The sequence below is a fragment of the Lampetra fluviatilis genome, chromosome 59 (assembly GCF_964198595.1).
Source record: "Lampetra fluviatilis chromosome 59, kcLamFluv1.1, whole genome shotgun sequence".
In the NCBI taxonomy this organism is placed as follows: Eukaryota; Metazoa; Chordata; class Hyperoartia; order Petromyzontiformes; family Petromyzontidae; genus Lampetra; species Lampetra fluviatilis.
In genome coordinates this window covers 6903312-6929187 of record NC_136333.1, presented here as the reverse complement: position 1 = coordinate 6929187, position 25876 = coordinate 6903312, and the positions used below count along the sequence as shown (strand labels likewise).

General features: G+C 51.7%; 1 protein-coding gene across 1 annotated transcript in view; it reads left to right on the top strand.

Moving 5' to 3' along the window:
* Window positions 1-25876, top strand: part of LOC144950742 (AT-rich interactive domain-containing protein 3A-like) — a 43531-nt gene that overhangs the window by 3660 nt on the left and 13995 nt on the right. The window contains exons 3-4 of the mRNA XM_078880814.1: window positions 13145-13392; window positions 19150-19298. Of these exons, the coding sequence (XP_078736940.1) occupies window positions 13145-13392; window positions 19150-19298 (397 nt within the window). The remainder of the gene's footprint in view (window positions 1-13144; window positions 13393-19149; window positions 19299-25876) is intronic.

Sequence of the window (25876 nt, the reverse complement as noted above, 5' to 3'; positions counted from 1 at the left end):
ATGTTGATTCTAAATGTGGAGGGGGGAAACCGGAGGACCCGGAGGAAAATCCGCGCGACCACGGGGAGACTCCAACTATACAGGCGTCGGGGTCGGGATCCAACCCACAACCTCCTGCATACCAGGCGAGGGAGATAACATCTCATAGACACCCTTATCTTAGAACTTTCAAGGACTTGGGTTTACCAGACTGACTATTTCGTTACCTGTGTTCAATCCACCTCACTGCAGGCCACAACAAAGACAAAGATACCCCCATATAGCCTTAACAAACTGTTGGGGCAAGTGCTGTTAGCGAGTAGCGCCTATGAAGGCCGTCACGGCACACAAGGTGATGGGTGGCCAATACCACGCCCAGCTGCCTTTGTCTCCCAAAATGAGTACACCACACAAGGTACTCATTTGAGGCTGAGTCGACCTAGGAGAGGCTCAGGACCGGTTCAGATAATCAACACTGGTTTTGGCCATGAACTCGGGTGTCGCCATGGTTCGTAGTGCAGAGCACTAACGGCCACCCCGCCGCTCCTGATAGGTCACAACCGGCACGCTCGCTCACCCACTCACTGACCCAGCCACCCATTCACTCGGTCAGATTCGCTCACTCGCCACACTGCTGCAGGTCACAAAATGCATCCTTCCGATCCCTTCCCTCGCACCGCTTCCCTATGGAATTCCCTCCTCCAACCATCGTCTCTTCCCCCTGTCCCCCTTCCCATCGTCTCTTCTCTGCCCCAAGCTCTTTTTTTCCCTACACACACACATATATATAAAATGTTGTTTAATTCCACATTCTCCCACGCGTACATTGCAACATTCTTCATACGTTGCAACATCCTGTTGTCATGGGCTTCGACGGGTAACAGGTAAACCGGACTCATCAAAGCAGTCGGAGTGGGTGAAGGGAGGGATTTTCCTTGGGGAAAAGAGGGGGGAGGGGGGAGGTGCTGTTGGCCAGGTCATTGGCGTTCTGGCGATCAGGTACTTAAGACTGGTCTAAGGTTTAGCAATGGACCCCATGCACGTGCTGTAATTCTTCTTCCTCGTCTGTGAGCTTACCAGCTTACAGCTCAGATGCTGCTCGTGCTCCGATTAGGCCTGAATTGATTCAGCCACTGAGTATGGGACGAGGGGGGGGGGGGGCGGTTCGTGATTCTACCACGCGCTCAATACGGTTTTCCTGGCCCCGTTACACTGAAAGTGCTTACCAAAGCGTTCTGTTCTCGAGTCAGCCCCGTTTCTCTTGGGCCCCACAGGGTAGTTTCCACACTTGTTTTTTTACAGATGTATTGTTAACGTTATCGAAGACCCCCCATTATATCTTCTCGGTTCTTTCGGTAAAGTCACGTAGAAGGGAAATAATAAAATAATAAAAATAAAACGTAATAAAATAAATCTCACGACGTTTCGGCCACAACGCAAGCAGCCGTCCTCAGGTGAAGAACAAGTCTGTCGGAAAGACAGCGTCAGACGAAACGTCGTGAGAATTGTATTTCATTATGTTTTATTATTATTATTTTATTATTTCCCTTCTACGTGACTTTACTGAAAGAACCAAGAAGATGAAGCCCTGCAGTCACGAAAGCTTTAAATCGAAAACCCCCCATTATATGTTTCATAGAGCTCGGCGATAGTCGGACATGACCAGAAAGCACGTTGGGTATCGTGGTGTCAGCCCCGCCAAGCTCTTAAAATAACGACTGGCTCGCCGAATTCAAGAAATGCGTTGCACTCCCATTTATTACGGCTCTGAAACGGGTGCTCTTTGTTTCTGGCCGCTGTGTCAAATGGAAAAGTGTGGGCGGCGGTGTTAATCATCCTGTAAAAATGTAAATTCAATTCTGAATTTACAAGCATGTGCCCATCACTATGCTACTCGGCCACTGTAACAAAAACCGCCGGACGTCTGCCCACTCTAATTTCTTTAATTTTATTTGTTTTGGCCGAGCCCAAAAAAAACAAAACGAAAGCGCTGCGCATTTTACTCAACGGGAGTTTTGAGCGCTTCGTCCATTGCGACGGGAAATTAAAATTGTTCCAGGCAGCAGCAGCAGCCGCGGAGAGACGCCGCTCAGACAAGGCCAGGCCAAGTTTTGGGAGCGATCGGCAGCAGGCCTCTTGGGTAGTTCTGCGTGCAAGGCGGCGCTTAATAATACTTTCAGAACCTGCGACGTTATTTCTTGAGCGTCTCGTAGACTGGCGGTGTTGATCTCTGTCCTCCTTTATCTGAGTGTGTCTATTTTTTTTTAATCGGACATTGTTCGTTGAACGTGGGGAGCAACAGTCGAGCAACAGAATGCCGTGTTCAACTCGCCGTCGATCGTCGATCAATTCCAATTGATCCCCAATCGATCCCCAATCGATCCCGAACGGCTCTAATCAAGAGTTTTAGCAATCGCCATCGATTCCCGGCCGATTCTTAATCGACAGAGAGGCAATTTGACCGCTCGTGTGCCCTCGAAGAAACGAGGCAGAAGAGAGAGGGAGGGGAATAAAAATATGTGATTCATCGCGATCAATTCGGGGTCAACGTGAATCACTGCTGGATCAATGAGAAGATTTTCAGGGGCAGCGGGACAAGAGTTTAGGCCCTGGGGTCACGGACGTATGTTGTATGTATGTTATATGTATGTTGTACGTACGTGCGTTGAACTTTTTTCACGCTGGACACACAATGCACCGTCCTCTATCCGCGCAATGTCCCGTGCCGGTTGGGCGTTAGACGTCACGCGCGAATTATCGTGAGCCTAAGAACCGATGCGAATCAATGAATTGACGAGAGAGAGCGGGTAACAGTTCATTGTAATTGCTGTACGCACACTCTCCTCTGCTGCATTCCCCAAAATTATGAGACGTGCTTTTCACCCCCTCCCGCCCCCCCCCGTATTTTAAAGCTATTGTCGGGAGAGCGGGCGTAACTTGTTATGCAGCTGCTATGTTTGTATATCTTTAGATATACCAGACACACTGTTGTGGGGGGGGGGCTCATTGCTGGCCCCTGAGAAGTGCGGTGATTGTTTGTCGAGAGATAGACAATCATTATTTACTTGCTATTCATCAGTAGAAATAAGCAGCAGGAAGTTGCATAACAGCTCACTTCTCTTTTTCATTTCTCACCGCATTCGTCGATGTAACACTCCCGATGACACGATAACACGATAACACGATAACAACACGCACCTTCCGATGAGCACGGTTGGCTACGTACGGTGTGAAATAAGTTCAAAGTACGTACAAAAGACAAAGATCCCCCGTATAGCCTTTAACAGACTGTTGGGACAAAAGTGCTGTTAGCGAGCGTCTTGGGTGGTCGGCACCACGCCCAGACGCCTTTGTCTCCCCAGTGGTAATGTTTACACGCTGCACCAGATACTCAGTTGAGGCTGAGTCGACCTAGGGGAGGCCCAGGATCCGGTTCAGATATTGGTGTTGGCCGTGAGCGGGAATCGAACTCGGGTCGCCGGGTTCGTAGCGCTAACCGCTACGCTACCGCTCCCCGACATGCATACAAAGACACGCACACACACATGCACGCCATCGTTTTTTCCCCCACAACAAACGCTCATTTTGGGTTTCTTCGCACCTTCTCAGCCGACGAAGGACACCGATGCGAAGGGGCAAGGGGTGCGCGGGGGCCCATTCGACGCTCGCGCCGACAAGTCCCCGACCATCGCATCTTTTATTTTTAAATAAATAAAAAATAAAACACCGCAAGCCACCTGCGTTCGGCTCTGAATCTGCCCTGACCTCTTCTCTCCCCCCACCACCCCCCCTCCAACTTTTATCTGTGCTTGCTCTAGCAGAACTCTCGCCGCGTATCTGCAATCCCTTCATTGTGATTGCGCTGTTCATTCCATCTTGCTTCCAGGCCTCGCTCGACAAATGTTTGCCGAATGTTTGCGAGTTTTTTTTTCTTTCAGCGCGTTCACCCGACCTGACCGCGCGCATGCCTCGATCCAAACCTCGGCTACCGGCGCCGCCGAGGCTTTTGACCTGCGGTCGCCGTGCCCCCCCCCTCCGCCCCCCCCCCCCGTGCCGACTCCAACCGGCCAGCACCTGGGTCCGCTCCGACACCGTGGCACCCCCCCCACCCCCTCCTCCCCCCCCCAATCCGCCGCTCGCTCGTTGATCTCGAGTGAGCAGCGCCCGCGCCCCTACTCGAGATTTGTCATCGCGATTTGAATGGGAACATTTTATTTATTTATACCGAGAACTGCTCGTCGCTACCGGCTTCTCTCTCTCTCTCTCTTTCGCGGCTTTGTCTTTTTCGCCCAGTTATTCTCTTTGCTGTAAAATAAACAATCCTGGTCAGTCTTCTTGGTTCTTTCGGTAAAGTCACGTAGAATGGAAATAATAAAATAATAAAAATAAAACATAATAAAATAATTCTCACGACGTTTCGGCCACAACGCAAGCAGCCGTCCTCAGGTGAAGAACAGGTCTGTCCAGAAGACAGAGTCTGAATGAGACACCCCAGGCTTGGAGCGTATATTTAAGCTGGGTTGGAGGGGAGGGGGGAGCGCCTTGACAAAATAATTTGCATATCAAGAGGAATTTAGCATATTTATGGGAAATGCAGATATGAGATTAGTACTACTTGTGAAATCCTGGTCAGGCCCACTGAGCTGCGTAGGCCCAACAAGAAGTGAGCGGCTCATCATGATCGTGTGGAAAATCATAGTGGCAGCCAAAATACTCTTAAACGTGTGATGCCGATTCTAAATGTGGAGGGAAAAACCGGAGGACCCGGATACAAATCCACACGACCACGGGGAGAGAGAGAGAGAGAGTGCAACGCAAATTCCAAATATACAGCAGCAGGCGTCAGGGTCAGGATCGAACCCACGACCTCCTGCGTACCAGGCGAGGTAGTTAACATCTCCTAGCCACCGTGGTCAGGATTAGAGAGAGACACGCAAACTCCAAATATACAGCAACTGGCGTCAGGGTCAGGATCGAACCCACCACCTGCGTACCAGGCGAGGTAGTTAACATCTCCTAGCGACCGTGATCATGATTAGAGAGAGAGACACGCAAACTCCAAATATACAGCAGCTGGCGTCAGGGTCAGGATCGAACCCACGACCTCCTGCGTACCAGGCGAGGTAGTTAGCATCTCCTAGCCACCGCGGGGACCCTATATATTTTGATTGTGCCATTGGTGTCGTGGCCAATGAAATGTTTTCAGGCTCATGTGCGGCGTAGAGCAGCCCTCTGGAAGATCTCAATTTTTGTTTGATCGAGGCTTCTTATGCCCTCGGCATTCCTCCCAAATTATTTACTCGTTTCCTCGCCTCGAACTGAACGTTACCCCAAAATTCATAATCGACCCACCGTGTTCGCATCTATCTCTATCTTGAATCTCTCGTCGGTTTTTTTGTCGTTGCGTAGTGTTCAAATTCCTAAACGCGCCGCCGTGTTCCGGCACCCGACGACACGCCGGACCTTTATATCTGCGTTCCTTGTATTTTATGTCTCTCTTCATCTTTTCTGAGTAACCCAAGATGCATGTTTGCGTTCTTGCGTGTGTGCGCGTGCTTCTCTCGCGCGCATCAATATTCTCGTAACATTGTGATTTGACTTCCTCGTTCCAGGTGGCTTTTTGTGTTTGTTTTTTTCCATCGTCCCCCTCTCTCTCTCTCTCCCCCCCCCCCCTTCTTGGCCTTGGGTCGGCAATTGTCGGGAAACTGAACACCGCTCCCGCTCGTGCGGCAACGCAGCCCTCACAATGGCTCATCTTCAAACTCGCTCGCTCGCTCATTCATTCACCACTTCCCGCTTGGAATTTCTGTAACCTACTTCTCACGTAGCATCGTCGCACACACCGCCCGCCCCCCCCCCCCCCGTTGAATCCCATTCACCCTGAAAGCCCCCAGCATCCTCTTCCATATGACGTCGGGCTGTACCCAGAATCATCTCAGAATCGTAATCTTTTGTTTAATGCTGGAGCAATCCGATGAACTATGAGGCTCAACAAACAATGAAAAAAAACGATAGATGAGTATAGGAATGGTAAGCCGATCACTAATATTAAATGCGTACACCAAAGGTAAACTACTTTTTTTATTTTACCAAGTTAAAGGCCACTGAGCAATTAGTTTATTTTTCAGAAGCGACCTGGCCATCACAAATGATCGCCCCACGAAGTGGCTTATCGTCTCGATTTAAAGCTTTCGTGACTGCAGGGATTCATCTTCTTGGTTCTTTCGGTAAAGTCACGTAGAAGGGAAATAATAAAATAATAAAAATAAAACATAATAAAATAATTCTCACGACTTTTCGGCCACAACGCAAGTAGCCGTCCTCAGGTGGAGAACAGGGCTGTGACTTTACCGAAAGAACCAAGAAGATGGCTTATCGTCATCGCGTGGAATTTTATAGCAGCAGCCAAATAATGGGAAGCTGCCCAGCTTTGTCGCCTAGGTTCCCGGTTCAAACCCAGCAGGCTGCCCTGCTTAATACCGCGGCTCTCATAACCATAAAAATGCCACGCACCGTCTGCTCCGCTCACAGCAGACGTTAAAGATCCCCTTGACGTCATCATCCGAGAGAGAGAGAGAGAAGGCGATTCCAAATTCGAGTTTTTTTTTTACGATGCAGTAAATTACTCGCTTTGGATTGTACGTTTGTATGTATTTACGTTGAACTTCTTTCGCACCGTACGTAACCAACCGTGCCAATCGAAGGATTGTGTTGCATGACAATGATTGCCCCCCACTCCTGGTAGACTAAAATGCCCGTTGTTGTGACTACTCCAGCTTGGAAGAGTCGGTCAAACACCCTCCGGAGAGAAGCTTGTCTCTTTCAAAGGGAAGGTGGAGGCCCTACCACCAGCAGTGTCGCGAGTGGGGAATTGTGGGAGCTGCACCTTGACCAACTGTTCAAATCACGGCCAGGATTACTCCACCGCCCCCCCATTACCTCACTTTTCTTTTGCTTTTGATTGATCGCACAAAATCCGTCCCAGTTTCTCCGGCTGTTTACTTTGCGTTTTTGACCGCCCGGTCAATACCTCCCCATGGCTACGCATCGCCGTGTCGTGAATCTGTAAAACTAGGAGATGTTAACTACCTCGCCTGGTACGCAGGAGGTCGTGGGTTTGATCCCGACCCTGACGCCTGCTGTATATTTGGAGTCTGCGTGTCTCTCTCTCTCATCATCATCACGGTGGCTAGGAGATGTTAACAACCTCGCCTGGTACGCAGGAGGTCGTGGGTTTGATCTCGACCCTGACGCCTGCTGCTGTATATTTGGAGTTTGCGGTGTCTCTCTCACTCTCTCTCTCCCTTTGGTCACGTGAATTTTTCTCCGGGTCCTCCGCTTTTTCCCCTCCACATTTAGAATCAACATCACACGTTTCGAGTATTCGACTGCTGCTAGAAATGTCCTCAAGATGATGATAAGCCACTTTGTTGAGCGGTCAACTGTGGCCAGGTCGCTTCTGAAAAAGAAACGAATTGCTTAGCCGGCCTTAAATGGCAAGTCCCAGATAAGCAGCGTTCATAGCAAAGGCTGTGGTGAATCCAAGGGGCTAACCTCCCCCCACTCTCTACACCCCCCTTTGAGAACCCCAAAATTGGTATTCTATTGATAATTACCAAAAAATATCTTCTAGGTTCTTTCGGTAAAGTCACGTAGAATGGAAATAATAAAATAATAAAAATTTCACGGAATAAAATAATTCTCACGACGTTTCGGCCACAACGCAAGCAGCCGTCCTCAGGTGGAGAACAGGTCTGTCGAGAAGACAGAGTCTGAATGACAAGCCCCAGGCTTGGAGCGACGTCGTGAGAATTATTTTATTATGTTTTATTTATATTATTTTATTATTTCCATTCTACGTGACTTTACCGAAAGAACCAAGAAGATGAATCCCTGCAGTCACGAAAGCTTTAAATCGAAATTTTATTATGTTTTATTTTTATTATTTTATTATTTCCCTTCTACGTGACTTTACCGAAAGAACGATACCAAATAATACTTTGAATTTAAAAGAAAATGATCAATGCAGGGCCCTATTTAAAAAGCTTGAAATTTCACGACTGCCACCCCCATCCTCCCACCCCCACCTCTCCCTCAGCCCAGCCCACCCGCCATCACAAACTCACGCTCACCGGTGTGGTGAAGTATGGTTTCAAAGAACCCCCGTGACCAACAGCGGTGCGGTGGAGGCCCCTCACCGAACAGTGGCGTGAAAAGGGGGCAGCGGATTGCGGCGAGCGTCGTTCCAGGTTGCCCCCTACTTAATTGCCCGTCGACGTTTTTCACGTGAGCGATATTTCAGGAGGGGGGGGGGGCGTAAGAGTCACATGAGGGAGTCGAACTCATGCGGTCTGGCTGCAAGGCAGAGTGGAGCACATTTACAGTGGTTTGGGGGGGGGGGGTCGAGGGGGGGGGGCGGCCCATCCCTTTGCCAATTTCAATTTTACGAGCGGCCGTAACCTTTTAAGAGGAAAAGTAAACCCCCCGGATTTAAATATCCCGCCTCGTATATGGAAAATTCAATAGCTCGCAGGAAGAGAAAGTTTCAGTAATTACAAGTGGTAATTTAAGCAGCTGTCTTGCCTGTTGCGTCATTGTTGTTTCACCGCTGCCCTCGGATGGGTGAGCGCAAGTCAACGATTTCTCCATCAACTGTTTAACGAACCCCGGAGAAATCCCTTTCCCAGAGTCTTGGGATCACGTCTTTTTTTTGTTTGCAGGAGCCCGTTCGATTAGTCCCTGTGTGAGCGTGTCGAGCGTTCGTTGTTTTGTCGAGTTCTTCGTAATGTTTGAGAACTTCTTGGTTCTTTCGGTAAAGTCACGTCGAAGGGAAATAATAAAATAATAAAAATAAAACTATAATATACAATTCTCACGACGTTTCAGCCACAATGCAAGCAGCCGTCCTCAGGTGAAGAACAAGGCTGTCGGAAAGACAGCGTCTGAATGTCTTTCCGACAGACCTGTTCTTCACCTGAGGACGGCTGCTTGCGTTGTGGCCGAAACGTCGTGAGAATTGTATTTTATTATGTTTTATTTGTATTACTTTATTATTTCCCTTCTGCGTGACTTTACCGAAAGAACCAAGAAGATGAATCCCTGCAGTCACGAAAGCTTTAAATCGAAATTTAATGTTTGAGAAATTAGTAATTTTTCTGTCGAGTTTTGAGAAGGGAACCCCTCCCATCGCTCCCCCCCCCACCCCCCCCCCCGTGCATCCTGGCTAGAAACCAGAAAAAAACGAACTCAACACGTCCGTCGATAATAACGTGGCCCTTAAAATAAAAATGAAAAAAATATAATCGGTGACGTTTTGGGCAACGGCCATCCTTTATTATTGTTGGGATTATTTTGGCCGCTGCTCTAAATTTCCTCGCGACGATGATGCCACTTTGTTGAGTTTCTGAGAAAGAAACCGATAGCTCAGTGGGCTTTGCCTAGTAAAAAATAAACATCGATACATATTTGTAATTTTTAGTGATTTGCTGATCCTTTCCTATACTTTGCACCCATTTATTGTTGCCACGTTCTGACCCCGTGCCCCTACTGGACATCTGTGAGCAAAGAGCTTGACAGCTCTTCAGATTCCTCCAGTCTGAATAAATATCTTGATTTCTAGGCTTTTGCCCGTCCAAGGACGGGTGTATTGCAGTAAATCTGAAACTTGCAAGCAAAACGCAGACCACGACGTGATATATTAATTGCATCCGTTTGTGTGCAGTTCGTAAGGGCGCGGTGACACAGACGCATTTCATTGAAAGGTTACAATCCCTTGTTCGTCACGTGTGCAGTTTGTAAGGGCGCGGTGACACAGACCGATTTCATTTACAGGTTACAATCCCTTGTTCGTCACGACGTCCTTTTTACTTTGATGTCTCAACAGCGCTACGGCGATCGCGTGACGTGAGGGTTCTGCCTTTGTAGCGAGGGCTGCGAGTTGACGTCGCGGAGAGGGGAGTGAAGTCACTCGCTAATTAATATTAATGGCCGGGGGTGGTGTCCATTTGGAGGACATCACCTGTTCATGATTATTAATGAGGGGGGGGGGCTGGTCGACGTGGAGTGAGGTCACGCGCGGGACACACAGACATTCTTGGCTCATTATCGTAGTAAATTAAGCCATTCCCCTCCTTTTCCTCCCTCCTCTCTGAAAGCCTCACCTCTAGTTCTCTCTTGTCCAATTAGCTTCCTTCCCCTCCACTGCTTTCCGTCCCTTGCCCACCCTCGCGTCACTACTCCTCGATCGCTCTCACTCATCCCTCGGCACCGCGCGCAGCGCACCCGTGCCCTCCCCGCCAACGGCATCGCCCCAATCCGCGTCACCGTTCTGCGAGCTGTGTGGAGCGCCTTGGGTGAAGGCGCTCGCTCTATAAATATAAATTGTGTTAAGGATTGGATGCATGGCATATAAATTTAATGAATGAATGCACACCGGACGAATCTCTGCCGTGAAGAAGAGACTTTGGCTGAAACATCACCTTTTGTATGTTTTTTGTCCGTTTGAGGCCACGGCATCATTGACAAACATCTTGAGTCTGTTTGAATGAAGCAAATGGGTTTTTCCCGTAAGAGCGTGTTGGGTTTGTTTGTTTGTACGTATGAGCGCTGTTGTGCGTAGGCGTTCGTGTGTGTGTGTGCGTGGCCGTCAACGCGCGTGTCCGTATCAGTGTGTGCACGTTGGCGGATGTGTGCCGGGGAGCGGTGGCGCAGTGGTTAGCACACTGCGCTATGCAACCCAGTCACCTCGGTTCGATTTCCAAATACGGGTAAAAACCCTGAAAGGCGAGTATCTGGACCAGTCCTGGGGCATCCTGGGCCTCCCTTGGGTCGACTCGGCCTTGAATGAGTCCCCAGTCCGTCGCGTAAACAACAGCACGGCAGACACAAAGGCAGCCGGGCGTAGTGCCGATCGCGCCCACTCCCTCGTGCACCGTGCCGGCCTTCACGAGTGCTCGATAACAACACTCGCCCCAACAATCTGTTGGGGCTATATGGAGGGGGGGGGGTGGGGTGGTGGATCTTTGTCTTCGTTGTCCGCAAAACACTTAGCACGCTCGGAGCAAGGTAGAAAGGTGGCGGGCGCCGGCCCTGCAATCGCTTGCTCTCACCGCTGCTCGTCGTCGGGTCTGGAGGGCGTTCAGACCTCCTCCTCCACGCTCACCCACACGTGACCCCACCACGTGGGTCCTGCTGGTGGACCGACTGCTGGTGGACTCGTTTGTGCGGCGAGGGCGCGAACGAGAGCCCTCGCGAGTCATCGTTTGGCACGCCGACGGTTCCCGCCGCGTCGTACGTACGCGCGCGGAACTTTTCTCGCGCACCCTACGTGGTCAACCGTGCTAATAGTAGGTTTTTCCCGGGGAAGGAGACTGGTGAGATTTCCCCACTGCCGTGGCATGAGCAGGTGTGTTGCTGACTTTCCTTCGCAGAGGAGGTGACTTATTTTGTTTGATCGCATGGGGGTAAGTCAGGCCAAGCGGTTGTCGGGGGTTTGAACTTGCAGCCTTTTGGTTGTCGAGTCATCGAGTGCTGTGACGGGGGGGGGGGGGGGGCAGCAGGGGGGGGGGGGGTTGGGGGGGGTGGCTCTGATTCGTTTGCATTTGCAATTTACAATCAGAGATTCAATCCGGGAAATGAAATTCGATAGAGGTGAAAGTACACTGTAATTTCCCGCTTTGCATTTGTGTGGCTGGAATGGGAATTTGAGTGTGAACACGTGTGGATTGCTGGGTGTGTGCATGTGCGTGTGTGCGTGTGTTTGTCTGTGCGTACATGAATTGTGGGAAGCGGTAGTGGTGGTGTAGTGGTTCGCGCGCAGCGCTACAAACCCGGCGACCCGAGTTCGATTCCCGCTCATGGCAACCAACAACGGTGACGATTATCTGAACCCGTCCTGGGCCTCTCCCCCTAGGTCAACTTACCCTCAAATGAGTACCTGTTGCGGTGTGTAAACATCGCCACGGGGGAGACTAAGGTGGCCGGGTGTGGTGCTGGCCACCTACCCCCTCGTGTGCCTTGCCAGGCTTCATAGGTGCCTCACGCTAGCAGCACTTGCCCCAAAAGTCTGTAAAGGCTGTACGGGGGGATGGGGAGATCTTTGTCTTTATCTTGTACTTGAACATGCATACACATGCGCGTGATGCATGCCACATTTCCAAAAAGTTTGTATAATAAAATTCAAAACCGAATGCAAATTTACCTTCTCCACGTCGCGGTCCATCTTGTCGCGTTGATTCAAAGGGTTCTCGTATTGGCTGCTTCGAGGGCTTAAAGCCAGTACCGTTGGGGACACATGGGTTCACATTCAGGTTTCCACCCTGTCATTAAATCAGCTTCTCCGGCGTAATGCGTTAATGGTCCCACCCTGGTAATAAATGACGTGAAAAATTTGGAGTATAAAACGTAGGTTTTTGTTGTTGTTTAGTTTTGCTTTATTCCCTGAACCAGTTTGCAGTGTTAATAACATTTATAAGCCAACGTGTGAAACTAAATAAAATTTGCCAACGTCGCATTTTGGTTCATTCGGTGGAAGGATAGGGTCAAGCAAATTCAAAATAAAACCTGGAAGGAAAGCATCGTGGTCGTCGTAATTGGGAGGAAGAGGAGGAGGTGGTGGTGGTGGTAGAGGAGTAGGTCGTGGAGGTTGTGGAGGCGGTGGGTGGGACGTGTGCAGGACATGGCACGGTGCTCACGCTTGACTCAACATTTGACAGTTATCGTTAATGGGACTTAAAAAAGAATCATTCACCTGATAAGGCCTACTGAGCTACACAGCTTTTTTTCAGAAGCGATCTGGTGACAAATAATAAAAGCCCAACGAAGTTGCTTATCACGTGGAAATAAAGGTATGGCAGCCAAATACAGTAAACGCATGTTTATAAATGTGGAGGGAAAACCCGGAGGACCCGGAGAAAAATCCACGCGACCACGGGGAGAGAGAGACACGCAAATTCCAAAGATACGGGTGTCAGGGTTGGGATCGAACCCACGACCTCATGCAAACCAGGCGAGGTGGTTAACACCTCGACAAAGACATCAAATCCACAGGCGAGGGCTCGACTCAAATTCCACGCAGCCATCGACGTCGCCTAAGAACTACGACTACGGTTCGAAACGCTGACCCTGTGACTGCCCTCCGTGCCCCCCCCCTCCCCCCACCGCACAGGTACATGAAATACCTGTACCCCTACGAGTGCGAAAAGAAGGGGCTCAGCTCACCGGCCGAGCTGCAGGCCGCCATCGACAGCAACCGCAGGGAGGGACGGCGCCCGAGCTTCGGCTCCCCGCTCTACAGCTACACGCCGCCGGGCCCCTCCAACCTGCTGCCCTCTCCCAAGATGCACCTCTCCAGCCTGGGCATCCCCGGACTCACCAACGGCACGCACATGTCGTCCGGCCAGTCCATCAAGAAAGGTGAGCGAGCGACTCTCCCCCCCCTGGGGTGTGGGGGGGGGTCATGCATCTTTGCCCGCTGGATAATCGGGAGCCGTGCTGGTGGCGGGAAGGGGCGGGGGGGGTGGCGGCCATGCTGAGCCTTCGACGGAGTCGACTTGCGCCTCTCGAAATCGCGAAAAAGTCTTCGGGCGATGGGTCGCGTTGTTCTCGTCCCCCCCCTTCCTTCGTCCGAATCGGAACGTTAACGGCCGCGCTTTGAACACGCGCGTAGCTGGTCACCAGCCGCCGCAGAGGTATCCAGGAATGGAGGAACCGCAGACGAACCGCGGAAGGCAGCTTGCCAGGCGGTGAGCTGGCGCTACCTACAAATTGTGTATATATTACGGTGTCACCCGATTAGTATGGAAGAATGTAAACGTTACGGCCTAGGCTTTGTCGACCGCGGATAGACGTTACGGGTACATGTCCCATTGCTTTAAAACCACCCGAGAGGCATGCCGAGACTGGTGAGATGCAGCGGGAAAGATTTCGCGTTGCAGTGCCGCTCACGTCTTCTCTACGTAGCTTCTGGATATTGAATTGAAGTGCAACAGAATCACCTCCAAATACCGCCCCCCCACCCCCCAGCTTGTTTGACGAACCCTCAGGATCCAGACTCGCGATTCGAAATTGAAAACCGATTTATATAATTCTAGATTTTAAGTTTTAACCGATTTAAATATTTTTTAAATAAAATTCTCTGCCTCGTTTCGAGCACTCCCAGTCTCGCGTCGTTGTAAGTGTAAAAAAAAAAATATCTCACTCGCAAGATAAACTATTTCCATCGATGTTAACGATCCATCGATCAATGATCGATCAATGAATCGATGCCGGTGATTTATCTCGAAAAACGCCTTTGACGGACCCCCATGGGGGGGTCTCCTCGTTGCCATCACGGGTTCAGCCTCCGGCCGATAACACAAAAAGCAAAACCCGGTGGAAATTGCGCAAAGGTAATAAAACAGCTGACGTCGAATCCACAATATCCAGCAGAGCTATAGAAATAGTTCACGGGGTCTTTGCCCCCGCCCCCCCCAGCCGCCCGCTGTAAATGATTCTAAATTATGCATCGGAGTAGCTAACGTCGAGGCAACCACGAGGATTAATGATGTTGTTTACTATCGTGTCCCAACCCAACCCCCGCCCCCCCACGGGTTTTTATAGTGCAATGGGAAACGCAAATGTACAGACATCGTCCCATCGCCCCCAAAAAGCTTCGTCCGGCGGACGCCGGGAGCGTCGGCGCACGCAGCGCCTCGTGACCGATGATGACCCTGACCCCCCCCCACCCACAACCTCTGATCAGCCGCTGCTTGTAAGGGTTTTATTTGTATTTTGTATATTTTTTTGTCGAGAGCCGGCGCTAACCGCTGGGACGGAATCGGCCGGGTCAATGGTGGTGGGGGGTCATAAAATCGGGCCTTCTGATTGTCACCGTAACAGAAGACGGGCGATGGGGCCGATGCGTTTACGCGAGTCCGCGTGTGCGTCCGTGTGCGTGCGCTAGCGCGTACACGTCAAAACACGCACACCCCAACACACGCACACCCCCGTATAGCCTTAATAGACTGTTGGGGGCAAGTGCTGTTTGCGAGCAGCAGGAAGGGCACACGAAGGGGGTGGGTGGCCCGAGTTCGATTGCCCGCTCACGGCCAACACCAGTGACGAATGTCTGAACCGGTCCTGGGCCTCTCCCCCTAGGTCGACTCGGCCTCAAAATGGGTACCTCCTGGCGGTGTGTAGTGAACATCGCCATCTCCACGTGGGCTTCTCTCGCAAACTCTGAAGCAGCCTGCGCGCCGAAATACTTTCCGCTTTTACTTTCTTTTTTTAACGTATATTTAGAAGCACGCGTTGAGACTATTGAGATGAATTTGCTGCTATCCGTGTCCAAATGATAAGCCACTTCTTTTTGAGCTTTCATTTGTGGCCTGGTCGCTTTTGATAATGTAGTTTATATCTCAGTGGGCTTTGCCTGGTAGGATGGGGATGGTTTAGTTTTATTTGTTTGGGTGATTTGTTTAACTTTTTTTAACTTTGCACTGTTTGTTGTTGTAACGCTCTTACCCCGTGCCCCGACTGGACATCTGTGAAACAGAGCTTTATACATATTCTGATTTATATTTATTTGCGTGCCTAAATTTTATATGCAAATATATATTAGATACATTTATATATATTGAGGCCGGGCGGCAGAGTCGAATCTTCACGTTCCACGTTCGCTCCTTTTGACTGGCCCGTGCCTCTCTTTTTTTTATTTATTGCCGACCTGAAATTTAGAAACAAACAGCCCGGGCACCGCCCTGATGCTATACGCCGGCCAAAGTGACAAAGCAGAATCCTGAGTGGAAACGGTCATGCGAAGAGGTTGTAACAGAAGGAGGGGAGAGAGACGCACACACACACATATATATATAAAACATACGAACACGCACGCACGCACACGCTCGCACGCTCGCTGGCTATTTCGCGAAAACGTACGTTAAGTTTCGTGTGCACCCGTTGACACGGGTACACAAGTAGGCACGTGTCCACGCACTCGCTGATGTAAAAAGACGCGCGTGCGTACGTACGTACACACACACAAAGGCGAACAAAGATCACCCGTGTAGCCGTAACAGGCTTTTGAGGCAAGTGCTGTTTGCGAGCACCTATGAAGGCTGGCACGGCTCACGAGTGGGTGGGTGGGTGGTCGGCACCACACCCGGCCACTTTTGTCTCCCCAGTGGCGATGTTTACACACCGCACCAGGTATACTCTTTTTAGAGTGAAGCGACCTATAGGAGGCCCATGACTGGTTCAGATAATCGTCACTGATGTTGCAGGCCATGAGCGGGAATCGAACCCAGGTCGCCGGGTTCGTAGCGCAACGAACTAACCACTGCACTACCGCGGCCACACACACCTACGTACACACACACTCGCTGGTACGAACTCGCATATGTCCACTCAATCGTAAAACTCGGCCATGGACCAAACACACCCACTCATAAAAGCACGCGCGGAGATGCGCCCTAATACACGCAAGTCGCCCGTCGCAAACACACGTTGACTCGCGGACGCACACGCTCACCCGTGAGCATATACGCAGCGAGCGTGTGTGTGTGTGTATATGTGAAGGACACGGATTTGCCGTGTAGTCTACAGAGACTGTAGGAGCACGTGCCGTTGGTGAAGCACCCATTACATCTTCGTCACTGTAGGACAAATGTCCCCTATAGCCTTACCAGATCGTCGGGGCAAATTCTGTTTGCAAGCACCTTTTGCAATCTCATGAACACATACAGAGATAAAGGCCCCCCCCCCCCCCCTCGTATAACCTTAACAGGCTGTTGGGGCAAGTTGCTGTTAGCCAGCACCTTTGAAGGCCGGCATTGCACACAAGGGGTTGGTGCGTGGCTAGCACCACGCCCGGCCGCCTTTGTCTCCCCAGCGGCCATGTTGACCACAGACCGCACCCAGGTACTCATTTGAGGCTGAGTCGACCGAGGGGAGGCCCAGGACCGATTCAGATGATCGTGAGCGGGAATTGAACTTGGGTTCACAGCTGCAGCGCGCTAACCGCTACGCTGCAGCCCCCAACGCGCACGCACCGACGCGCACACACAGACACACACACACAGACACGCACACACAGACACACACACACAGACACGCACACACAGACACATAAAAAAGACACGCGCGCGCGCGCACTCAGACACCGGCCTCTTAACGCCGAACCGATGTCTCTGGAGGGCCAAGAGCCTCCATACACATTCCCGCGATGAGCACAGCACCGATAACGTCTTAATCGCGCTGCCACGATCTCCCACTCGCGCGCGACGCTAATAAAAGGCGAACAAAAATACGAGAAATCAACCGCAATCCGGTGCCTTATTGATCGGCGACGGAGCAATGCCTCAAATCCCCCTCCCGTCGCTAATCCCGCCGCTCTCGGCAGGCACTGGCTTAGCAGGTCCGTTGTCCGCGTCGCGCTTGATACGCTGAGGCGGCTGCGTACGCCAGCGAGCTCTTGTGCTTCCACGCGTGTGCCCCGCCCTCGCGAGCCGTCTCCACGGCGCACCGTCCTGCGCCAGCTCTCCTCCCGCTCCTTGGGCCAGCCTTGTGTCTGATCGCACTGCACCGCATCGCCACCTTCTCCCCCCCCTCCCCCTCTTCTTCCGCCTTCCTCTTGATCTCTTTCCTTCCGCTTGCATCGCTTGCACCTTCTGCGTACTCTGGACGACGAAACTATTAAAAATAAATTTTTTAAACTGGCGATCACAAACGATAGGTCAGCGAAAGCGGCTTATCGTCGTCACGTGGATATTTCTAGCAGGCAAACACTCGAAGTGCGTGATGCCGATTCTAAATGTGGATGGAATAACCGTAAGAGCCGGAGAAAAATCCACGCGACCACTGGGAGAAAGTCACGCAAACTCCCAATATACAGCAGCAGGCGTCAGGGTTGAGATCGAACCCACGACCTCCTGCAGACCAGGCGAGGCAGTTAACATCTCGCCACCACGGCAATTGGCGCGCTTAGATCGCTTTATTCCTGCATCATCATCATTGGCTGTGGTCAATCCGTTGCCGGATGAATGCCTCCCCAATCCAACCTGGTGCCCTGGGGCAGGATGAGGTCATGCCCATCGTTCCCATCGCCTTCCGTTCCTCGGCTGCCCCTCTGCCGTGAATTCTCAAACCGTCCATCCGTCATCGTCCCTCCCGGCCGCGTCCCACTCGCTTGCCGTAACCGCTGGGACGGTTCTTAAGAACCGGTGCCGGGCATCACCTAGGTCGACTCGGCCTCAAATGAGCGCCTGGGTGCGGTGTCGAAACAAAGGCGGTGGGGGCCGTGGCGCTGCTGGCCGCCCCCGTGTGCCGTGCCGGCCTTAACAGCACTTTCCCCAACAGTCTGTTGAGGCTATACGGGGGAGGGGACCTTTGTGTTTGTGCCGCTGTCAATAAAGTTGCACAAATGTCGTCACTTACGCACACGCACACCTACCGACTTATCCGACCTTTGATTAAAATACATGAAGGGCGTGGGGGGGCGCTAAAATAATATGGAAATATCTTTCAATAAACGATGAGCTCAGGCCCAAAGGTCCAAAACATCACATGCCCAGCAACAAACAGAAAATACGGCATAAATTATGCGTTGTGATGGAAAACCTATCATGAAAACACCATATATATAAAAGCCTCTGCCTCTATGACGAATCATATATTTTTTTCATAAGCACTGTCTATGGAAATCTTCTTTTTGCTACGGGTAATCAACTTGCCCGAACCATTTGACTACTGTATGACACAATATTCAGACGACAATTGTCTCCTATGACTTTACCGAAAGAACCAAAAATATAAATGTCCACATGATAAGGCATAATGTGGGCCACACCTGGTAAGATAAAAAAAAAATTCCATCAGTGAGCGGATTGACTGTCACCGCCCTCCCACACCCGAGGGGGGGGGGTTTCCTCCCAACGCGTTTAAACACCCATCCCAATAGAGGACCAGAAAGCTTGGGCAATTGTCGTCGCCGGTTCTCAGCCGCACTCCCGTTCACCCGTTGTTTCCCACGCCTCCCCTCCCGCCCACTCTCCGTCTCTCTGTGAACGACAACCGCGTGCGTTACAAATCCAATAATGATGATGATGATGATAATAATCCGGAGGATACGGTTCTCTGAAGCAATATCTCATGACGGCTGTCGCCTTCCCTCTGTCGTTCCGTGTGCGCGCGCAGAGGACGACATGGGCATGTCCGGCCATCGCCTCTCGCTGCCCGTGCCACTGGCGGCGGCAGCGGCGGCGGCGGCTGCGGCCAATCAGCACGCGGCGGCAGCGGCGGCCGCGCAGGTGCAGGCCCAAGTTCAGGCTCAAGTGCAGGCACAGGTACGTGTCTGTGTGTGTCTGCGTGTGTGTTCGCGCGCTGGGCTACGAACCCGGCGACTCGAGTTCGATTCCCGCTCACGGCCAACACCGGTGACGATTATCTGAACCAGCCTCAAATGAGTACCTGGTGCGGTGTGTAAACATCGCCACCGGGGAGACAAAGGCGGCCGGGGCGTGGTGCTGGCCACCCACCCCCTCGTGTTCCGTTCCGGCCTTCATAGGAGCTCGCTAACAGCACTTGCCTCTACAGTCTGTTAAGGCTACACGGCGGATCTTTGTGTGTGTACGCGCGCAACAACGAGCAGAGCGCCGGGCGGCTAAAACACGGCAAGGTGGCATAATAGGGGGGGAGCGTCCCGTGGGCCTCCTGCCGGTGGGCGTTCGACTACTTCACGTGGCCTTAAAGTGCACATAGCCTGGCACAAGCGCCGTGGTGACGTCACACCACTTTGTGGCGAATGGCGGTTGTTGCTGCTGTTTACATATGTGCATTGAACTTCTTTAAAGGGTCCACGATTTTTGTTGTTGTTGCTACTCGCACAATGATCCCCCCCCCCTCCCCCACCTGGGGGGGGGCAGCCACCGTTGTCCAGCGCCCGCCAAATGTCCTGTAATCCGGCACTTTGGAGGCAGTGAGGGTTGGTGGATCGCACGCAGATGTTGTGAAACTCCCTTTCCCGTGGGCGTCCGAGGTGGCGCCGTTACCCCCCGGCTCGCCAGGAGGAGGCGGTAGAGCAAGTGGACCGATCGCCGTCGGTTTCTACCTGTACGGGGATAGACTGTAGAAATAAACACTGCATTTTTTAAAACTGAAAATGTCTTATAAAATAAAAACCAAATTCCGCAGCAGCAGCAGCAGCAGGACCCTCCTGCAAAAGAGTCCTACGATATGTAATCAAATTATTATCGTTATCATTTCAAAATCTAAAATTCTCACAGATGTTCACAGGTGTCCTCGCGCCTGGCCCCGTGCCAATTGCACTCCGCTCCGTTGGCCACCCGAATCCCCGAATCGTAAAGTGAAGCAGGCGCGGCGAAGTGAGAGCGCGTGCGTCCGTGCGTGCGTGCCCGCGTGTTTGTGTGCGTGCGTGTGTACTCGCACGCGCGCGCTCGAGGAATAGGCCAGTAGGCGCGTGTGCGTGCACGCACGCGCTCCTGCGTGCCGTGTTTACGTCCCCGAGCGATCCGCGCTGGGAGGATAATTGGGCCGCCCCTGACCTCCCTCCCCGCCCCACCGCCCATTGTCGTATCAGCGCGGAGCTATCACTCTCGTTCGCCGCGGCCCTCCCCGTTGGCACCGTATCTCTCCGCCTCGCTCATCTTCTCCCGGAATCTCTCTCTCCATCCGCCTCTATCTGCCTTTCCCTTGCGAAGAAACAATTACCTTGCGTTTTTTCTTTTTGCTCGAACGAGACCTCATCCACGCCCTGCCCCGCCGTTCGGCAATCGAAAGCAATATTCGCGCCGCTTGCTAAAATAAACCGCCGAGCGCGTTCGAGTGTCGAGCGAGAGAAGGGTGCGCGTGTGCGTGCGCGCGCATCGCTCGTGTTGATGTGAACGATGTGCGGCCGAGGCGGGTGGCGGCGGGGGGGGGGGGGCGGGGAGGAGTGGCGGTGCGGTGGCGAAAACACGCCGCGCGCGGTCAACCGTCGCGTTACGCCAATGAGTTAATCGCGGTCGTGAACGCACACGCGCTCTCGCGAGCGACTTTCTCCGCTAGTTATGTAACGCCGTTGTAAGTTGGCTCGAGTTGTCACGAATCGGCACTCGACTTTCACGAAGAGCGATCGATTGCATTCCTGACATTTCCGACAGAGAGAGAAAAAAAGAGAGCCATCATCGGTCACAGTAACAACGACAACACTAATAATAATTCGCTGCCGCCGGCGAATAATTTGAAGGCTCCGGATAGGCGTGCCCTCGTAGGGCAATCCACGGGCGAGCCGGTGCCGGCTGTGGGCCACGTGGTTAAGAGCAGGAGCGCGGCTCGCAGTCGGAAGGTTGGGAGTTCAAGTCCCGACTGACGTTGGGGGGGGGGGGGGGGGTGTCGTTTGTGGCCAGGTCGCTTCTGAAAAATAAGCTGATAGCTCGGTGGGCTTTAACCGGTAAAATAAACATAGATGTACAAATTATTTTTTATTCTTGGTTCTTTCGGTAAAGTCACGTAGAAGGGAAATAATAAAGTAATAAAACTTTAACATAATAAAATTCTCAAGGCATTTCTGCCACAACGCAAGCAGCCGTCCTCAGGTGAAGAAACAGAGCTGTTTCTTTCTATTATTTCCCTTCTACGTGATTTTACCAAAAAAAACAAGAATATGAATCCCTGCAGTCACGAAAGCTTTAAATCGAAAAATATTATTTCTTGTTTGTGATTTGCTTACCTTTCCTATACTTTGCACTCCTTTCGTGTTTGTGCAGTGGTTTGTTGTTGACACGTGCTGACGCCGTGGACATCTGTGATAAAGAGCTTTATAGCTTGTCAGATTCCTCCTCCAGCGTCAACAAACATTCTGATTCTAATGAAATTGCACAGGGGCCCATCCGTGGGTCAGGTAGGGGGTGGGGGCGCTGTGGGAGAATGGGGGAGTCGGGGGGGTCAGAAATTGGACAGGGGTCACCCACATTTCATTCTCCGCACCAGCACCGCCCATAATAACCCTGTGGGGCGCCACTTTTTTTGGGAGGGGGGGTTGCTTACCCGCACCAAGGGAACGTGGAATTTCCACGATGTGGCTCGGAGACATCGGTGGAGACGAGGCGAGCGTCGTCGCTCGCCCGTTTTGAGCGGCGACACAATTTGAACTTTTTTTTAAATTTTATTTTCACGAACATAGCCGATACGATTAGACTCGTTGATGCTGCTTTGGCGGCGTTACCGACGAACGCGGCGCCACCAAACAACGTGAAAACTCCCCACCCGTGTGCCACCAAGGAGATCCATCGCCCCCGAAAACGTCGCCCGTAAGGCCGCAAGCGTCAATGGCCAGTTGCGTTTGACAAATTTTTTTTGCTCGTCCCTTTTCGTCGTGACCTTCTCGGTGATGCGCCTGGTGCCTGGGTGGGCCTTCGAAAAGCCTCGCGCACCCCGGCGGGCGTGGGCGGTGATAACCGCAGGATAAGAACAGAAGCGTGAGCGGTTGCTATAAGCACCCTCAAGATGTCACCTCCGCCTGTAAAGTGTCTCCCCATATGGGGATCAGCGGCAATAAAACTTAGCGCCCGCGCGCCCATCTGCGCAAACCATTTAACACGGGGGAGGCGGGCGGGGGGGGGGGGGGCAGCCGCCGTGAAGGCCCGGCCGTCGGGACGTGCTCGCCGCTGGAGGCCCTTGAGAGTGGCGGAGGCTTTGGTTCGATTCCACGCTGCAGTTGGATGGGCGGTCGCCGTTGTACGTCTTTGCCGGAGGGGGAGCGAGCCCCTTTTGTCCTTGACGCGGAAGGCGTGGGAAGGTTGCGGAGCCGGCCGCCCTCGTGATTGCACCAGCGTGTAACAAGACAACTCTCTAACATCAACAACTTATCTGGCGGTGGCGGCGGTGGCGGTGGTGCTGCGTTTGGCAGTGTGTTTCCCAGTAAAACTAGCAAACGCTCGACAGGGGAGAGTACAGGGATTCGAACGCAGAATCTCAGCGTCTCTGGCTGGCCGTACAACTCTGGCCTGGTCACTTCTCACACACCCCCCACTACGCCTACTACCCTCCACACCCACCGCCACTCCCCCTCAAGACATCCCGCCTACCACGGACTTATTTATTTTTGTGGGTTTTTTTTTACTTTAATTACTGGAATCCTGCCGTTCAGGTATCCACCGGCCGATGGCAAACTTTAAAAAGAGGCCCCCGCGCCGATTATAAATCATCATCACTGCGGCTTTGTCCTTCGGAGGGAGGCAGGCGGGAGGGCCGTGCGAGGGATGCCGTGGGGGGGGGGACGGCTCCAGGAGTTGCGAATCGTCGCAGATTTTTGGGGTCCGGACCGTCAGCGTGGCGACGTTCAAACAGAGGGGGGGGGGGGGGATCAGCGTTGTGTACGCGCCACCGCCGTGCGTGCGTCGCAACAATTCACTCGGAAACAGGTGTGCATGCTTGAGTCGGCCATTCGGTTTCGGAGACAATGCATACAGATTGTCAGAGCATGGTTTGTTTGCATGTTCACCACAGGTACCAGTCCTCGATTCCTTGCATAAAGGTTTCTTACTCGGTGTTTTGTAACATGTTAACACCTGTTGCATTTCTAGAAAGGGTGAAACCTATTCCTATTTTTTCTGTTTCACACGCAGTTGGCTTTCGCGACCAATGTCATCCATAATGAGGTTTTTGTGGGTTAGATCGCGTAAATATATTAATGTGTCGTTAAAACCCGCCACCACCCGACACAGCCAACTAGTAAGGGTTGTCACGTAAACGGAACGTGGCCAATTCGTCACGAGTACAGCACTAGTGTGTAGTGTATAGTGTAGTGTATAGTAGTGTATTGTGTATAGTCGTGTAGTGTATAGTGTAGTATACTAGTACAGCACTAACCGGTGTGTTGGAGAGCCAAGCCACAGCACTTACAATCTTGAGTATCTTTTCATCGGCGCATGCTTCTCCGATCGTAATTTCCCCACCCACCCACCCACTACGTCCGAATTATGAATGTTAACAATGTCATCGACAAATAAATACAAATATGATCGCCCCCCGCCCCCAACTGAATGAAGAAAAATGTCCACGTGACGATGAGGTCTAAAAAAAGAGCTGCGTGCAGTAACTCAGTGGTGGCCTTTACCAGGTGAAATAAAAAATAAAAATGTTGGTTTCATGTCACCTGCGAATCCTCGTGTGGCGCGTTCTGACCAAGCGCCCAATCGGTCAGCGGTCGGCTTCCTGGTGGGGGTTTTTGTTTTTTCATTCTCCACCTTGTTTTACGTGTGTGTGTGTGTTTTTTTTCCCTCTCTCTCTCTCTACCCCGCGTTGAGTTTTAGTCAATAAACTTACGGTGCTAGCGAGCCTTCCGGGTCCCGGGAAATCAATGGAGCCGTTTATTTGTGGCCCCGTTCTAATAGGTGTTAATGGTGGCCTACAGCGCGGGGGGGACTCGCAGCTTCCTCGACCTGTCCTCTCTGCTGCTGCCACAAAGTTCTCGAGTCGAGGGGGCTGGAGGGGAGGGGGGGGGGCGGCAGCTTCGGTTGCCACCCGTCCTGGTTTTTTTCTGAGCGTCGTCCTCCCCCCCCCCCTCTTCCTCTGTCTGTACGGATTAATAGCGGATTGAAGACGTCGTTTTAGATTTGTCGTCAACTCGGTTGTCTGTTCGGACGCTGAAGTGGATCTCTCGTCCGTTCCTCCTTGAAAGGAGTGAAGGCCGCAGCAGCGGAAAGTTGAAACCGGGAGGTTCGATGGCAGGGTCCTGTATGAGAGATGTTCATTTTTGACGTCCTCTCTCTGAAGGCAGACATCCCTGGGAACATTTGTTACACGTCCCGGTAATTTGTCAGTTAGTACGCCGATCAGGACGATGCGTTTACACGTGGTTCCCCCACCACCACCACCCCCACCCCTCTCGTGGAATCATGAGATAGTCTTCTTCGCATTATTCCGCAGCTCCAGTTATGTAGGGTGCAAAAGAAGTTCAGTGGCAGCCCTCGTTAAGGCCTGGCGCGGCACACGAATGGAATGGCGTAGCCAGAATGGTCAGTACGAGGAGCGCAAAAGATAATTTCTTGGACTGCCATAACCCTCTTCAACGGGCCGTGTTGTACACCTGTACTCTTTGTTTTTTTAGGTAAAGTCACGTAATTTTGCTGTGACGGTTCCACCTGAAGACGGAAGCTTGTGTTGCCTCCGAAACGTCGTGATTTAATTCATTTAAATTTTTTACCCACGTGACTTTACCGAAAAAAACAAAGAGTATGAATCCTTGCAGTCACGAAAACTTCAAATCTAGAATTGTCCACCTGTTTTGCGTGGGAATTAAGCAATGAGCTCATTGTAGTCCACCCCGCTGACACGTACAATGACAATTATTACAAATCCCAAAAGAACGTAAAAATTACCTCTAAATGGACCTTAGCGCTCGTATCCTGGAGTGGATCCCCGTGTCGTTAATTGAAACGTTTATTTTTTTTGTCCACGTCTTCCGAGAAACACGATTTGCAGGCGCCCGGCTCTTTTTGCGTTTGTCACACAATAAGTGTATGTTCTTTTTTTTTAAACAACCATTACCTCGCTCATAAATGAGCTCCGCTCGAGTGAAACCCTCAAAATGACTCGTTTTATTTTTTTTATCACTAATTACAAGACTGCTAAGAAGCCATCGAGCGCATCGTTCTTCAATGGAGAAAACAAACTCGGTAGCTCGGGAGCGAGCGGTCGGCGAAACCGCGTTTGTGTTTTTTGACCGCGCAATTCACAAAAACACGGCGCGACAAGGAATCATTGGCGGCCTAGCCGGGGGGGGGGGGGGTAGGTGGCCTTAATCCAGGGTGGTCTGTCCGGGCCAATGACCCAGAAATTGGGCTCAATTCCCAGATTTGAACAAGAATACTGTAAATAATTTTTCTGGAAAGAGAAACATCGGTCACGATGGGGGACCCCC